Source organism: Ovis canadensis, chromosome 14, assembly GCF_042477335.2.
Source record: "Ovis canadensis isolate MfBH-ARS-UI-01 breed Bighorn chromosome 14, ARS-UI_OviCan_v2, whole genome shotgun sequence".
In the NCBI taxonomy this organism is placed as follows: Eukaryota; Metazoa; Chordata; class Mammalia; order Artiodactyla; family Bovidae; genus Ovis; species Ovis canadensis.
Genome location: NC_091258.1, coordinates 47,993,180 through 48,008,774, shown reverse-complemented (window position 1 = coordinate 48,008,774; position 15,595 = coordinate 47,993,180). Strand labels below are relative to the sequence as shown.

General features: G+C 56.7%; 2 protein-coding genes across 21 annotated transcripts; both read left to right on the top strand.

The window, feature by feature from the left end:
• The first annotated feature begins 1,257 nt into the window (after window positions 1-1,257).
• On the top strand, window positions 1,258-6,910 carry EXOC3L1 (exocyst complex component 3 like 1). Of its 18 annotated transcripts, none has more exons than XM_069550070.1 (14): window positions 1,258-1,616; window positions 1,763-1,819; window positions 2,029-2,189; window positions 2,271-2,490; window positions 3,361-3,973; window positions 4,053-4,170; window positions 4,307-4,432; window positions 4,532-4,632; window positions 4,827-4,937; window positions 5,682-5,811; window positions 5,933-6,055; window positions 6,149-6,304; window positions 6,396-6,520; window positions 6,594-6,820. In XM_069550070.1, the coding sequence occupies exons 2-14, from the start codon at window positions 1,774-1,776 to the stop codon at window positions 6,781-6,783; spliced, it is 2,220 nt and encodes a 739-aa protein (XP_069406171.1). In that variant the 5' UTR covers window positions 1,258-1,616; window positions 1,763-1,773; the 3' UTR covers window positions 6,784-6,820. The 18 variants fall into 18 exon arrangements, with proteins under 18 accessions (XP_069406171.1, XP_069406168.1, XP_069406162.1 ...); XM_069550067.1 differs by having other exon boundaries at window positions 1,292-1,616; window positions 2,014-2,189; XM_069550071.1 differs by having other exon boundaries at window positions 1,329-1,607.
• Window positions 6,911-7,175: 265 nt separating this feature from the next.
• MATCAP1 (microtubule associated tyrosine carboxypeptidase 1) lies at window positions 7,176-15,365 on the top strand. Of its 3 annotated transcripts, none has more exons than XM_069550087.1 (7): window positions 7,176-7,336; window positions 10,139-10,764; window positions 10,847-10,990; window positions 11,274-11,406; window positions 12,282-12,587; window positions 12,692-12,789; window positions 14,079-15,365. In XM_069550087.1, the coding sequence occupies exons 2-7, from the start codon at window positions 10,195-10,197 to the stop codon at window positions 14,241-14,243; spliced, it is 1,416 nt and encodes a 471-aa protein (XP_069406188.1). In that variant the 5' UTR covers window positions 7,176-7,336; window positions 10,139-10,194; the 3' UTR covers window positions 14,244-15,365. The 3 variants fall into 3 exon arrangements, with proteins under 3 accessions (XP_069406188.1, XP_069406189.1, XP_069406190.1); XM_069550088.1 differs by lacking the exon at window positions 7,176-7,336 and adding an exon at window positions 8,272-8,693; XM_069550089.1 differs by lacking the exon at window positions 7,176-7,336 and having other exon boundaries at window positions 10,072-10,764.
• Window positions 15,366-15,595: the final 230 nt, after the last annotated feature.

Genomic DNA, 15,595 nt, shown 5'->3' with positions numbered 1-15,595 from the left:
TGATGAACCCAATGTGTTTTCCCAAACCTGCTCCTAAAAGACTGCCCCACTCTCTTGGGATCACCTACCCTCCTTATTCCTGTCCTTCAGTTCCTGCCAAACAGCAAGCACTAACTACATCTAGCTTATTCACCTGTCTGCATCCCCACTTTCTTCCCCTGATCCCAGCCTCGCCTTTCTCTTGTCTCCACACTACAGTGCTCAGAGGCCATGGGATTAAAACCACTTTTCAACCGATGCAAACATATTTACCCATGTGTAAATATATGTAAAGCCCTTAGAGCAGTTTCTGGCATGTGGAAGGATTATGTGTTTGCTAGTATCATTTTGTTATTTTTAACACTATCATTTATTATAGTTTATTTTAGGTCAAGTTCTTTGGAAAACAGTCTTTGAGAAAGAGATGTGCCAGCAGGAAGTTTACTGAGAAGCCACACTTGTAAGGAAATAAGACAGGCCAAACAGGGCAGAGAGGAGAATTAAACTGTGAGGAAGTTAAAATGGAGGGCTCTGTCCTTCTAGGAGCACTGAAACTGGGGTACCCCTTCCAAGGCCTACCTGGCCCTTATACCCTAACACTGACCAAGAGACTCAGATCTGAGACCTCATTAGCCTACATTTCGGGCAGCTAGGGGAATGAGTGTCTTTGTCCTGAAGGGTGGATTTGGGTGGTAGCCAGTGTCCACAGCATTATTACTACCTAGTAGTCAGTTCCACTGGAGGAGGGCATGGCAACTCACTCCAGTATTCTTGCCTAGAAAACCCCATGGAGAGAGGAGCCTGATGGGCTCCAGTCCATAGAGTGGCACAGAGACACGACTGAAGCAGCTAAGCAGCAGCACCAGTCCCTTTCATGGCTCCTTTTATCTCCAAGACAAACAAGCTTTCATAGCTCTTCCACCCCTCTCTGCCATCTCCCGCCACACACCCTCCTCACAATAGCCTATGGTCTCTTGCTCCTCTGCAGAGGCATACCTGCCTCTAAGGGCCTGTCAACACAGTTTTCACACTGTGATGTTGTCTGCATCCATATCAGCACACCTTCCTCTCCACCCAGGTTGGGGCCATCTAGTTCCTGTCTGTGCCCTGAGCATAAGAGGTCCTGCCTAGGCTGCTCCAGACTCATTGATCACAGGGAGGACAGCCCCACCCCTTCCCCCAAGGAAGTGGCGCCCAGCCCTCCCCACTCTGTCCCACGGTGCAGATGCTCTTTCCTGTTGGGAATAAAGTACCAGAGACTCAGCTTCCTTCCTTTCTGCATGTGGCCTTGGAGAGGGCGGGACCTGGAGGGAGGAGGGGGCTCCTGAGGAGGGAGGTGGGACAGAGGCTTCCTTGGGTTGAGGAATTCTGCTGTGGCAGGCTGAGGTGTGGGCCTGTGAGCCAGTGGAGGGAGTATCCAACTCTGCCGAGACGGCCGGGGGAGAGGGCCCTTCTCAAGGCCAAGGCTCTTTGTGGAGGAGGGAGCACTGGACGCCTGGTCAAGCCTGGCGAGCTCCATACCATAGTGTCCTCTGCAGCTCAGAGAGGAGCAGCGCCCAGCGGAGGCTCCCGTCTACCCTGCCCCACTTCCATCTGGGGGGCAAAACCGGGAAACCTCGTCGACGAGGGTATCTCAGGTGCCTCCCCACCTCTCCCACCTCCCTCATTTCCTGAGGGAGCCGGAACCTTCTCCTTCTCAGAGGGGCCTAGATGCACACAGTAGCTCAGAGGAGTGCCCACTTTGCCTGCTCTAACCTGGACCTTTGCCCTCACTCCGCTCCAGCTCCTCCAGCCATGGACTCGGCAGCCAGGGACAAAACGCAGCCCGTACTCCCCACTGGTATGAGCCCTTCTGGGTGGGCCGAGGGAGGGATGGTGGCAAGAAAGATAGGGATGGTGGGTTGGGGTCTGATTGGAGCTCTGTAGGGCGGGGAGAGGAGTGGACCACCCTGGGGGACAGGCTGAGGGGTAGGAAGGGGAGCAGATTCGGCAGCCACTTCCTGCAGGCCTAGCCCAATTGACGCAGCTGCCCAGGCTCTTCCTGCCCAGGGCCGGAGTGGCCGGAGCAGGAGAAGGCGGAGCAGCTGGCCCGGGGTGCAGCACTCAAGTGGGCCTCGGGCATCTTCTACCGGCCAGAGCAGCTGGCCAGGCTGGGCCAGTACCGGAGCCGCGAGGTGCAGCGGACCTGTTCTCTGGAAGCACGCATCAAGGTGGGCATCGGGCAGGAGGCAGGAGTGCTGGGGGCGAGCTGAAGGGCTGGCAAGGCCTCACTGCCTGCCTCCCTCCCACAGTCGGTGGTGCAGTCATACCTGGAGGGTGTGAAGACCGGGGTGTGGCAGCTGGCCCAGGCCCTCGAGGCCGTGCGGGGAGCCCATGAGGCCCTGGGCCAGGCCCATGGGCTGCTCCGGGATATGGCTGAGGCTGCGCAGACCCTAGAACCCCTGCGGGAGCAGGTTGTGCAGCACAAACAACTGCAGGCCCTGTCTCAGCTGCTGCCCCGGCTGCGAGCTGGTGAGTGTGCCTGGCCCTCGGCCTCAGCCCTCTGCCAGCCGGTTGACAAGCACCAAGGGGCTTGTCGCTGATCAAGGGACTGGGATGCCAGTGGGAAATTGCATGGAGGGACACACCGGGGCCCTTTCAGAGAGTAGTACAGGCTCCAGATGACGTATGAAGCAGGGTGCCTGTTAGCTCATTCTGGGGTTCCCAAGCATGGGAAGGCTTCCCTGGTAGCTTAGCTGGTAAAGAATCCGTTTATAATGCAGGAGTCCCTGGTTTTATTCCTGGGTCGGGAAGATCCCCTGGAAAAGGGATAGGCTACCCACGCCAGTACTCTTAAGCTTCCCAGGTGGCTCAGTAGTAAAGAATCCACCTGCAACAAGGGAGACCTGGGTTCAATCCCTGAGTTGGGAAGATCCCCTGGAGGAGGGCATGGCAACCCACTCCAGTATTCTTGCCTGGAGAATCCCACTGGACAGAGGAGCCTGGTGGGCTACAGTCCATGGGGTCGCAAAGAGTCAGACATGACTGAGCAACAAAGCACCGTACAAGCATGGAATGTCTGAGTCAGGACTGATACCTGTGGCTCTGCCCAACTTAGCTGTTATATACTGAACTATTTCCCTAACAGGGTGGTCAAATAGCCACTGGCATGACTCCCTCCGCCAAGTTTCTCTCTTCCTTCTGTTTCATCAGCTCAAGGGTTTACACCCTAACCACCATGTAGGCCCTTGCCTGGGTCTTTTCAGGCTGGCCAGTGCTCTACTGTACTGATCATTAAATCTTTTACACATCACCCCAGCCCCAGGGCATCAACATCCACTGCTGTACCCACTGCACAGGTGGAAAGGTTTAGACTCAAGGCTGTCTCTTCTCTCTGATTAGTGCCAGCTGCAGTGGCCCACACACAGACCCTGATTGATGCCCAGCGGCTCTTGGAAGCCTATGTGAGCCTTCGGGAACTGGAGCAGCTGCAAGAGGAGACGTGTGCACCTCTTGGGGGCCTGGAGTTGCCAGTCTTCGAGGGGCTGGGCCCTCTGGCTGAGGCTCTGGGCCAGGCTGTGGAGGCGGCCGCAGGGGCTGCAGGGCAGCTGGCCCGGAAGGACCCAGCCTTGCTGGTGGCTGCTGTGCGTGTGGCCGAGGTGGATGCTGGGCGCAGCACCTCCCTGGAGCAGGCTCCACGGGACTGGCGGCAGCGCTGTCTGCGTGCACTACAGCAGGGCTTGGAGCGGGTCCACTTCAGGACATCTCTGCAACCTGGGCCTGGGGCACTAGCAAAGTGGCTGGAGGCTCTGCGGGTGGCTCTGCCAGCCGAGTTGGCCATGGCTGAGGCTCTGGTAGCACCCTGCTGCCCACCACACTACAAAGTCGTCCAGTTGTGGGCCCACACCCTGCATGACGGCCTGCGGCGCTGCCTGCAGCAACTCCTGGAAGGGCCTGAGTTGGAAGAAGCCGACACCTTCACCCTGCTGCACTGGGCGCTGCATGTGTACCAGGGGTCAGTGTCTCTGGGGCAGTAGGGAATGGGGACATCAAAGGCTGGGGGCTCCGTGTAACACTGGGCAACCCATCTCCAGGCCAGAAATGATGGGGAGCCTGGAGTTGGGGCCTGAGGCTGATGTGTCTGATCTGGAGCCCCTCCTGACCCTGGAAAACATTGAGCAGTTGGAGGCAACATTTGTGGCCAAAGTCCAGGTGAGTAGTTGGAGCCCAGGTTCAGAGCAGTTCTGCTGCCACCTGTGGGCCTGTATTTGTGGAGTCATGTATCTACCCGTCTCTAGCAGTGTCAGTGCCCTGCTACATCCTGCTGCTCCTTGCCCCCCTTCCCCAGGCAAAGGTGGCCCAGTGGCTGCAGAAGGCGCTGGATGGGGAGGTAGTCGAGTGGGGCCGCGAGCAGGAACCCGACACAGACCTGTCTGGCTTCTACCACTCGCCATTGCCAGCCATCGTGCTGCAGGTGGGTGAAAAGTGGCGAGACTTGGGGGCAGCCCTCACAGGGAAAGGGAAGGAGGGCAGGACCAGGACCCCGCTAATGGCTGCCCATCCCTACCTGTAGATCCTGGAAGAGAACATTCGTGTGACCAGAATGGTCAGTGTGTCACTGCAGCAGCGGATGCATGGCATGGCACTATCAGAACTGAGCACCTTCCTGAGGAGGTCTGACCCACTCCCAACTCCTGGCCCTGCTCCTGGGCAGCCCTAAGGGGTTCTGAGTGATCAGACACACCCATGGGAAAGGACTCCTTCAAAACAGGGCCTTGGGTATCTTGGAGGTGGGGCCAGAGTACTAAGGACTAAGTACTAAGTACCAGAGTGACAACAGGTACTGGAGCCACCTCTGCTCTTTGCAGCTTCAGCAATGCTCTGATCCGATTCTCCCGAGACCATTTTGGCGGGGAAGCAGTGGTCCCTCATTACGTGCCCTACCTACTGGCCACCCTCAACCACCAGTTAGCACTCAGGTACCAGGATGTGCCCACAGAACGCCACCTCCACTAACCCCTGACTGAACATCTATTCAGTATCGATCTAGCCTACACTGGGCCTTTAGGAATTTTAGACTCACATAACCCTGGGATTCCAATCCTAGTTCTCCTAATTACTAGCTCTGTGACCTTGGGCCAATTATCTAATCTCTCTGAATTTTGCTTCTGTCGTCGATAGTATATGGGTAATAATGGACCTTCTGAGACTCACGTGAGATTATAGATATAAAGTACCTACCACAGTACCTGGCACAGAGTGTCAATTATTCATTCATTCAACAAATATTTATCAAGGCCCTATTCTGTGCCAGGTAACGTCTAGCGTTATCTCTGTGAATATAACAAAAATATTCCCTTCCTCTTGGGTCTTATGTTCTCTGGGGTGTGGGCAAGAGAGGACAAACAAGTTAATGATGATTTTGACTCCCTCCTGACTGGGATTAACTCTCTCCTCTTACCGAAACAAACTGAAAGACATAACTTGCTCAAGATCATACCGCGAATTAGAGGCAGGACCAGGTGGCATGTGTGCCTTCTAACTCGCTGAGCCCACCACTTCGGCCTCAGCTGTGTCCACACTTTCAGAAGTCCAGGGAGCTTGCCCTTCTTGTCCCCTCAGGCGACACACTTGTGCCACTAGGTGGCGCCCGAGTGGCTAGACAGCAGAGGTCCTCTCGGGCCTTGGCCTTGGTCCTGAAGCCATCCTTTTGGTCGGTCCAGCTCCTCCGTATCGGTCCTGCAGCCCGAATGGGTGGTTCCCGGAGTCTTGGCTCCGGTGGAGGCAGAGCTGGACAAGTTGCAGAAGAGGATCTGTCGCCTGGTGTTGGAGGCGCTGCTGGCGGAGCTACAGGTGAGGCTTCAGGAGGAGACGGGGTTGGGAGGAGGAGATACAGCGTATGCATGGGGGCCTCTGCCGGGGAATGCTGGGTCTGAATTGTGCCTCCAGCTACGTCTCTGAACTCCGTTCCCAGCCCCTATTCGCGGCTCTGCCCTCGCGCCGCTGGCTCTCAAGCCCAGAGCTGCTGGATGACGTGTGCGAGCGGACGGCGCGATTCTGCCAGAACTTTCGGCACGTGAGGAATCCCGCGGTCCAGGTGGATCTGCGGGGAAAGGCTGGCGGGGGGCGGGGGTTATCAAAGCGTCCATGCGAAAAACATCCTCGACCCATTTGATCGCGATCCCCACAGCTGTTGCTGGTCGAGGCGGAACGTACGGTGGTGCTGCAGTACCTAAGTGCGCTGATGCAAGGCCGCCTAGTCTGCCGCGGTGCTGACGAGAGGACCCAGGCGGCCGAGCGCCTGCAGCACGATGCGGCCCAGCTTCAGGAGCTTTTCCTCGGTTTGGTGAGAATTCGCTGGGCGAGCGGATGGGCGGGAGTCTTAGTGATTCGATAGGGATCGAGGATTGGAGAAAGACCAACCCCTGCGTGCTCAGGGCCTGGAGGAGAGCGTTCAGTGTGTGCCAGTGCTGCTTGCATTGAAGGAGCTGCTGAACCTCCGCGACCCTACGCTACTTGGCCTCGAGGTGGCAGGCTTGCGGCAACAGTTTCCCGACGTGAGGTGCGAAGACCGCCCGGGAAGGGAGGAGACCCAGGAGGGGCTGGGCGGGGCTAACACACCCGTAACTCAACAGCGAGGATCACGTCTCCGCCCTCCTGGACCTGCGCGGAGACGTGTCCCGAGAGCAGCGCCTGGCCGCACTCAGCTCTCTGCGGGCCGGCCCGCAGCCCTCGCCCCCAGCTGGTCACCGAGCACTTTTCAGCCTCGTGCCAACACCTGCACCCTCGGTGGCCTCCTGCTTCCCCTCAGGGTCCTGTGCCTGACTCCTGACTGCCAGCAGAATAAAGTCACGTCCCCGTACGCCTGAATTGTACGTGTTGGCGAAGGGTGGATGAAATAAAAGTGCCCACGAAGGGCAGGGGGTCCAAGTGCAGTGACACACCTAAGGTATCCTGGTTCCAGTTCTGATATATGGCTGCGCCCCACCTATCCCGGTACCAGACCTGTATGTGGGCTGCTTTCCCAAGTACGGGGACTTCCACAGTGTGCAGGCTACACCCTTACGTGTGCGCGCACCCGCAGAGAGCTGGCGTCTCCTACGCCAGTCAACTGAGGCAGAGGGGGCGGGTTTAAGACAACACCCCACCCAGGGGCGTGACCCGATGGCGGACACCACCCCCTGGCTCTGCCTGGCCCCACCCCAAGCCGTGTCCTCGGGCTCTTGCGGCAGCAGAGATTGACGCGAATCCGCGCTCCTTCGTCTGAGCGTGCGCGCGCCCGAGCCCCTGCGTCACCAGCGTCGGCTCCCGCGGGCTGGGCAGCCGGCGGCCTGTGTTGCGGAGCGGGAACAGCGGCGGCGAGAAGAGGATTGAACAGGTGGGGGCGCGGCACGCGGGTGTAATCCCCCCACCCCCACAAGGCCGAAAAGGCGTTCGACCGGACCCCTCCTCATCTACCTGGGAACCCCGCTCCATTGTCCACTGGCCCCGCCCTCCATTGGGCACACCCTTTGCCCCAGCCCCTGCCACTTATTGGCTGTAGGTCACGCCCCTCCTCGATTTCCTAGTACCCATTGGCTCCTCTTCAATGTTATCTTGGAGTTTCTTACTGGCTCAGACCACACCCTCTTATATATTACCAGACTCCGCCTTCAGTCTGGGCTCCTCCCACAACCATCTTTCATTCATTCTGCATCTAGTGCTGGGTACTTTGGTCATGGGGGTGAATGAGACCCGTCCCTGCCCTCAGGGAGTTCAGGGGATGATGTGGGGGGAGACGGACCTGGGCTCCAACAATAACAGCCTAGGGTGGTAAAGAAGCCGCTTGGGCACTGGGAGCCTCTAAGACGCTGGGAAGGCTTCCCAGAGGAGGTGAGGCCTAAACCCTGTCCTGAAGAATGGTTAGGAGTTTGTTACAGGGAGACATTGGGAGGGCATTCTTGGCAAAAGGACCTGAGACATGAAAAAAACAGGCATATCCTGGTAATTCCAAAGAGGTAGGTCAAATGAAAGAAGGGGAGATAAAGAGGATTGGTACAAGTAAGAGGCCTGGAGAGCAGTGAGGAATCCAGAAAAGTGTATGGTTAGTTGAGGGAAAGGAAGCCTGAGCCTGAAATCATCCAGCAGCTTGTCACTAGGCAGAATGCTGGGAGGAGGGGAGAAGGGATCAGAACTAGCTGGGGAAGCCATGTGCAGGGAGGGAATGATTCCAGTTCTGAGAAGGACAAGGGCTCTTGGTTTCATTCCTTTACTGAACAACTGTTCTGGGGACACAGCTGTGAACACTTAGAAGGAGAAAACAGACAATAGTCACATATACTGTACTTCAGATGGTGATGACTGCATTGGAGGACAATATTGTAGGGAAGGCGAGGTTCTGGTGGAGAGGGTTTAGAGGAGGTTTACTGTCTTACAGAGGGTGTGTTGGGAAGGCTTTTCTAACAAGATATTTGTACAGAAATCTGAGGAAAGTGAGAGTGACCCCTGCTGTTATATGAGGGGAAAGCGTTCCAGACAGGGACATTTTCAGTTTGAGATGCCTGTTATACATTCAAGTAAACATGTTGAATTGAGAACTGACAACATAGTTTGAGGGGCTTCCCTGTGTTTCAGATGGTAAAGAATCTGCCTGCAATGCAGGAGACCTGGGTTGGGAAAATCCCTGGTGAAGGGAATGGCAACCCACTCCGTATCCAGTATTCTTGCCTGGAGAATTCCATGGACATAGGAGCCTGGTGGGTTATAGTTCATAGGGTTGCAAAGAGTTGAATATAGCTGAGCAACTTACGCACAGAGAACACTAGTCTGAAGTTTATGAAAGAAGTTTGGGCTGACATATTTAAAACCATGAGAGTGGATGAGATCACCCAGGGAGAGAGCATAAATGGAGAAGAGAAGTTTTCAAGTTCTGGACATTAGAGTTTTTTTTTTTTTTTTCCAGGGGAGGGGCGGGTAAGGAAGGATTTATTGTAGCAAGTTAGGAGAACAGCGGGATCTTTCCCAAAGCAGTGTCTCTCCACATTATGGTGTTAAGAGGTCAGAAAGACAGGGATGAGCAGCAAGGAAGACAAGAACAAGCAGCTAGTGAGATGGGAGAACTATGTCCCAGTGTATTCAAGAACCAAGTGGAAGATGTGGCCAAGCTGGGATGAAGTCATTAACTTTGTCAAGTTCTACTGATCAACATGAAGATCATTGGTGACCTTGGTCAGGTCAGTTTGATAGAGAGCAGGGGCCAGAAGTCCCTACTTGAAGTGAAATTTAAGACAGAACAGGAAAGAAGGAACTAGATAAAGACTGAGTATAGATGACTTGGAGTGTTGTATTACCCTGAGAAGCAGCTGGAGGGAAATGCAGTGAAGCTATGGGGTCAAGTGAGGGTTTTATTTTTTAAGATGGAGAAATAACAGCATGTGTTTATACTGACGGGAAGAATCCAGCAGAATGGAAGAGACTGATGATGTAGGAGATGTAGGAAAAAGGAGAGATGCTGGAATTATGTCCCTGAGCAGACAGGAGAGTTCGGAGGATGGAGCCTTTGGTCAGTCTCTGGGGAGAGACTGGGTTAGACTGAGCCCTGGTACAGAGTTGGGGTAACCGTCCTGACACTGGCCTTGGATGACCACTAGGAAGATGGCTCTGATAGGAGACACCCAGGGATTGGCTTGGATTGGCTGAACTTTCCCTCTGCTTACAAAAAGCTGGTTCTAATTTAGATTTGAACAGATGGCCCAGAGGGAAGAGAGCATTCCAGGTGGAGGGACTAGCATAAGCATGGGGCAGGTAGGCCCAATGGGCTGGAGGAAGTGGATGGAGCTGGGTGGGAGGGGCGGAGTGAGATTGAGAAAATGCCAGAGGTAGAAGGCAGATAGAAGGTAGTGAGACCCCCTCACCTTTCATCCTGGCAGCTGAGGCTACACTGTACCAAATTCCCAGTCTGGGTGGGCTCTGAGCACAGGGATTAGAATCATGAGTGGGGGGCTTAGGCCTTACTCTCAGAAGCTCATGGGCTAAGGGGATTTGAGGAACCACCATCTACGTGGATGTATGAGACCTCCTCCTGCTTTCCCCCGGTCCAGGGAATGGACTAACTAGGGTGGAGGTGAGGGGGCACAGGGCCTGCTGGCCCTGAGGCCATACCCACTCATTGCTGGCCTCCACATCCTTCCTGTGTCTCCAGAAGTCGACGGTGTGGGGAGCTGGAGTGACCCAGCCGGATGTGCCCTCCAGGACAGAATGGTGCTGGACTCAGGTGCTCAGGTGTATGAGCAGGCACCCCCCAGCCCGCCAGCCAGCCCCTCCTCCTTGGCCCATAGGCGGGGGCCCTCAGACCGAAATGGGACAGCGCTGTTCCCCTGGCCTCAGTCCCTGGCCCTGCCCCTGGCTCTGTCCGTCCCCTCAGCCCTGCGGCCCCGGGCAGAGAGGCAGCCCTTCTCAGAGCTGCACTTGGGCCACCGTGGACACATGCGGCGCAGCGAGAGCACCTACACCGTGAACAGTACTGGCCGGCGGGGGGGCAGCACCCAGAGTCGGGCCCCGCCTGGACGGGGACGGGACCCAGGTAGGGGCACCCTGCGGCCTGCAGCCTCCCTGCCTCATATCGCTAAGGCTCGAAAGGAGGCAGGCCATGGTGCCAGCAAGAGCCCCTGCATGTTGGTGGCTCTGCGGCCAACCAATATGGACCGCGAGCGGGACAAGTTCTTCCAGTCCCATTACACCTACAACCCACAGTTTGAGTACCAGGAACCCATGCCCACGGCTGTGCTGGAGAAATACTGTGAGGCCTCTGGACAGTTCATTCATCAGGTCAGTGGCGACTGCCCGCCTCACCCCAGCCCGGACCACCTGAGCGGTCCAGCCTGACCTGCTGCTGCGGCCCTCTGTACAGGCAGTTGGCATCATCGAGGCTGTCCTGGAGAAGTTTGGGACCTATGAACACTTCGAGGCTGCAACGGGGGGCCAGCTGCTGACCAAGTGCCAGATCTGGTCCATTGTGCGCAGATACATGCAGAAGGAGGGCTGCGTCGGGGAGGTGAGCTCACGCTGTCAGTGATACCCCTTTTTCACCCGCTTCCAACCACACTGCCAGACTGCGCAGTGCCAGGCCCAGCTCTGTTCTGGTGGAGCTAGTGACCTCAGGCCAGCCCTGCTCCCGTCCCCGCCCCAGTCAGGTGGGAGCTGGCTCCAAGCAGAGGTGGGGCAGGGTGGGTATTGTGGCCAAGTGTCGGGCCTGGTTCCCCTGTGGCATCAGCAGGTCCACCTCCCCACTGGCCCCCGGGGATGGTGGCCATGACGTGCGTCTCTGCCACCCACAGGTAGTGGTGCAGCTGAGTGAGGACCTCCTGTCCCAGGCAGTGATGATGGTGGAGAACAGCCGACCAACATTGGCCATCAACCTGACTGGAGCCCGCCAGTACTGGTTGGAGGGCATGCTGCGGCACGAGATAGGTCAGGGTGTGGTAGGTGGGTGGGCTGGAATGAGAGGGGGCTGGGACATGGGGGCGGGGCAGTGAGGGGTCCCAGTAATTCCACCCCCTCTCATTTTTCCCCTTCCCTTCACCAGCAGCCACCTCCTCCCTCAGGCTCACAGAGGTACGCCAGAACATGCCAGCCCACTCTTTGGGCTCACCCTCACTTCCTGTTTCTTTTGGGTATCTTTTCCTCCCTCAGCTTCTTCTCTGATTTCCCTTGTCCGTGGGGCAAGACTGCTGAGGCCCAGACAGGCCAGAGGGAGAACTCTAAGGGCCCCACTAGTCTAGCCACAGTACAGGCCTTCCACGGTGGATTCAAGTTCAGATTCTGGGGAGGGAACTGGCTGAAGACACAGATGGACTTAGGAAGGGACTGGCCAGGCTGGAAAGGCAGGCATAGGACACGAATTACTATTCTTTCATGTCTGTCACTCCTCGTCAAAAATCGTGTTGCTCTGGGCAAAAGGGTTTTTGCTGAATATGTCAGCATGAGATGGGCATGCAAGGGTATGGGACTGGCCTCTCTAGGGGGCTGCGGGAGGTGGGGTGGGGGAGCAGTGTTAGTTTGGGAGAATTGTGTGTGTGTAGTCCTGGACGGGTGGGGGAGGATTCATGTGTGTGAACCTCTGGATCCTTGGGTGTGAGTTTACCTGAAGATGGTCTTGATGATGCCTTAGGTTGGGTGAGTATGGGTGTAGGGTGGAGAGGCTTGTGTGAGAGCCTGATTTTAGGGACATAAAGCTATGTGAGTCACCGGCTAGAGGTCCAGCCAGGCAGAGCAGGGCCCGGATAGGGCCAGGCAGGAAGACCCCCGGGATGCTCAGCCCAGCCTCTTCTTTGCCCTCCCCACAGGTACCCACTACCTTCGGGGCGTGAACAACGCACGACAGCCGTGGCACAGCGCCGAGGGCCGGCAGCAGTACGGGCTGAGGCCAGCAAACCCCACAGAGGAGGGCCTGGCCAGCCTGCACAGCGTGCTGTTCCGCAAGCAGCCCTTCCTGTGGCGCGCGGCACTGCTCTACTATACGATACATCGTGCCGCCCGCATGTCCTTTCGCCAGCTCTTCCAGGACCTGGCGCGCTACGTGCAGGATGCCGATGTGCGCTGGGAGTACTGCGTGCGTGCCAAGCGCGGCCAGACTGACACCTCGCTGCCTGGTGGGCACCAGTCCTGGGGGGTTGGCGGGGGAGTGCCTCAATCTGGGGTGGGAAGGTGAGGGTGGGGGTTTGGACCTAGGGCTCACGGCCCTCTTTGCCCACAGGCTGCTTCAGCAAGGACCAGGTATACCTGGATGGCATCCTGCGCATTCTGCGGCATCGCCAGACCATTGACTTCCCACTGCTGACCTCGCTGGGCAAGGTGAGGGGCCACAGGGCCTTCAGAGGTCCCAGCCAGCTCTCCCCTTCATTGCCGTATTCCCTGAGCCTCTGGTTGGAACTCCACTGAGGACTGGGTGCCAGGCCTCTCATGGGGGGAGCGTGGGTGGAGTGAGCACAGGCGATGAGGTGACAGTCTGGCAGCCAGTATAGGTGCTTTTTCTAGCCCACAGGTGTGTGTGTAGACACTGCTAAGGAAGTGAGCATTCCAGGCCAGGAGAGCAGTCAGGAAGGCCTGCAGAAGCAAGCTGGAGAAACAGCCAGGGATCAAGCCCTTGGCACTGGGTATTTGTGCCAAACTGAGGAAGTTGAACTTCATCCAAAGCAGTGGGGAATCCAAGGAGCTTCAAGCGAAGGGTGGCACAGATGTTGGCTTTAGAAGGCTCTGTGTGTCATATGGGAGGAGAGGCCTATGGAAGGGAGTGCAAGGGGAAGCGGAGAAGGCAATGGCAACCCAGTCCAGCACTCTTGCCTGGAAAATCCCATGGGCAGAGGAGCCTGGTAGGCTGCAGTCCATGGGGTTGCTACTAGTCGGACATGACTGAGGACTTCCCTTTCACTTTGCACTTTCATGCATTGGAGAAGGAAATGGCAACCCACTCCAGTGTTCTTGCCTGGAGAATCCCAGGGACGGAGGAGCCTGGTGGGCTGCTGTTTGTGGGGTCACACAGAGTCGGGCACGACTGAAGCGACTTAGCAGCAGCAGGAGCAGCAGCAAGGGGAAGAGGAGGCCTTTCTCGTCTCTTCTGCAGCACTGACGGTGGTCTGGCATAACCCCGCAGTGGCCATGCAGATGGAGAAGGGGCAAGCTGGAGAGATCTTCAGAGAGTGGAGTCTTTTCAACTCAGTGGCCACTCTGAGTGGGAGGGTGACATATTCTAAGTCCCCACCCTGGAATCTGACCTAGGGACTGTGAGAAGGGTCGGGCTGCATAAGCTGGCACCCAGGAAGGCTGGCTATGAGGCGTCTGAGGCGCCTGGTATCCAGGGAAAGGTGTTTGGAAGGCAGTTGGATACCCAGATTTGGAGATGAAGGGGGGAAGCTGGACTGGATACAGGAGTGGGGTTGAAGCACATAGATCTTAGAAGAAGATTTTGAGAAAAAGAGCAAACACCCAGGATGGAGCCACAGGGTACAGAACGTGGGGAATGAATCAGAAGGGGAGTGGGAGGGGTTCTGGGAGCAAAGGGCTATGGGCTATTGGAAGAGAGCTGGGACCAGCTGCCTGAAAACCAGGGGACCCTGCACTGAGGCCCAGCTTTCTCCCTGCAGGTTTCCTATGAGGATGTGGATCACCTCCGGCCCCACGGGGTGCTGGACAACACCCGGGTGCCCCACTTCATGCAGGACTTAGCACGCTACCGGCAGCAGCTGGAACACATCATGACCACCAACCGGCTGGATGAGGCAGAGCTGGGCCGCCTGCTGCCTGACTGATACTGGTTGAGGGCTCCGGATCGGCCCCCAGAACATGAAGCTGGTTGCTCTGTGCTTCCACAGCCTGGGTGTTTCTTGGGGCCTGGGGAGGGCAGAAGCATTTCAGGAGGGAGGAGCGGCAACAGCAGAGAATTTGTGCTAGCCTCCCTGGACCCCAAGGGTCAACAGCAGCATGTCAGGCAAACTAAGTCTGCCCTCCTGTCTCCAGCTGTCTGTTGAGCCAAGGAAGAGCCTGAGGGTGGGAGGGAAGCTGAGCATGGATGGGCATTGAGGGGGGGTGGGGTGGGAGTAGAAACTTGTTCTTGCATGAGATGGCTTTGGGTGTCTGCGTACTCCAGTCTTTTCGTCCCCCACCTGGCCCCTTGGTGCTCCTTCAGCTTTCACGCTGTCTACCTCTCACTGGGTCCTGGTGGGGATCTCCCTTCTCCTGGGGTGACTGCCTGAGCCTGCTGTCCGGCTTTCACACCGACTCGAGGAGCAGGGATCCTGGTAGTAGAGACCCAGCTGGGCTGGGGTGTGCTTTCCAGCATTTTGCCTCTCCCATTGTCATTGTGTGTATTCCCTATTTCTGTGCTGTGTGTCCTGGGCTTCTGAAAGTTCGATGGAGGGAACAGGGCTCCTCTGAAAGGCACTGACTGTTCCTAGCCCCACCGATACACACCCCCGCCCTCCCTCACATATACATAGGCCTGTGAGTCAAGCCGAGAGCTCCCCTGGCCTTGCCCTCAACCCCTGCACTGGCCTCTGCTGTCCCTGTCTTTGCCCACACCCTCGCAGCTGGTCTCTGGCAGAGGTTGGCATAGGTGGGAAGCATCTACAATCAAGCCTGAGGGGCAGGCCCCCAGTGGTTCCAAGTTCTGAGCCTCTCCTCAACCAGGAGAGGTGCCAAGATGATTGTTGCTTCTAGTTTCACCTCAGACTCAGCTGTGTGAGGTTGACCCAGCCCTGCTTCCACCCTTGGCCTTAGTTTTTCCACTTGAAAACTTGGAAACACAGCTGGAAAGTCCTTATTCCTTTAGTCATTGAATATGTATAGAGCGCCTTCTGTGTACCAGTTAACTGGTCAGAATCCTCACTGAGCTCCCAGTCCTGAGAGAAGCCAATTAAAACAATTATAATTAAGTGTGTCGGCTTCATCTACTCACGATCACTTCCTCTTTCTCTTAATCTCCCTTCCCAAGGCTGTGAGTCTAGCTTTCTCTAAGTGGAGATAAGTACTCCTTTCCTGGACCTTTGTGCCAGTGCTAGGGGCTTTCTTGGGTGGGGCTGGTGATGACACATGTCCCCAAATGGTTCATGAGGATAAAAGGGCCATGGAGCAGGGCCCAAGGATCTGGCCCTTGTCCCACTGG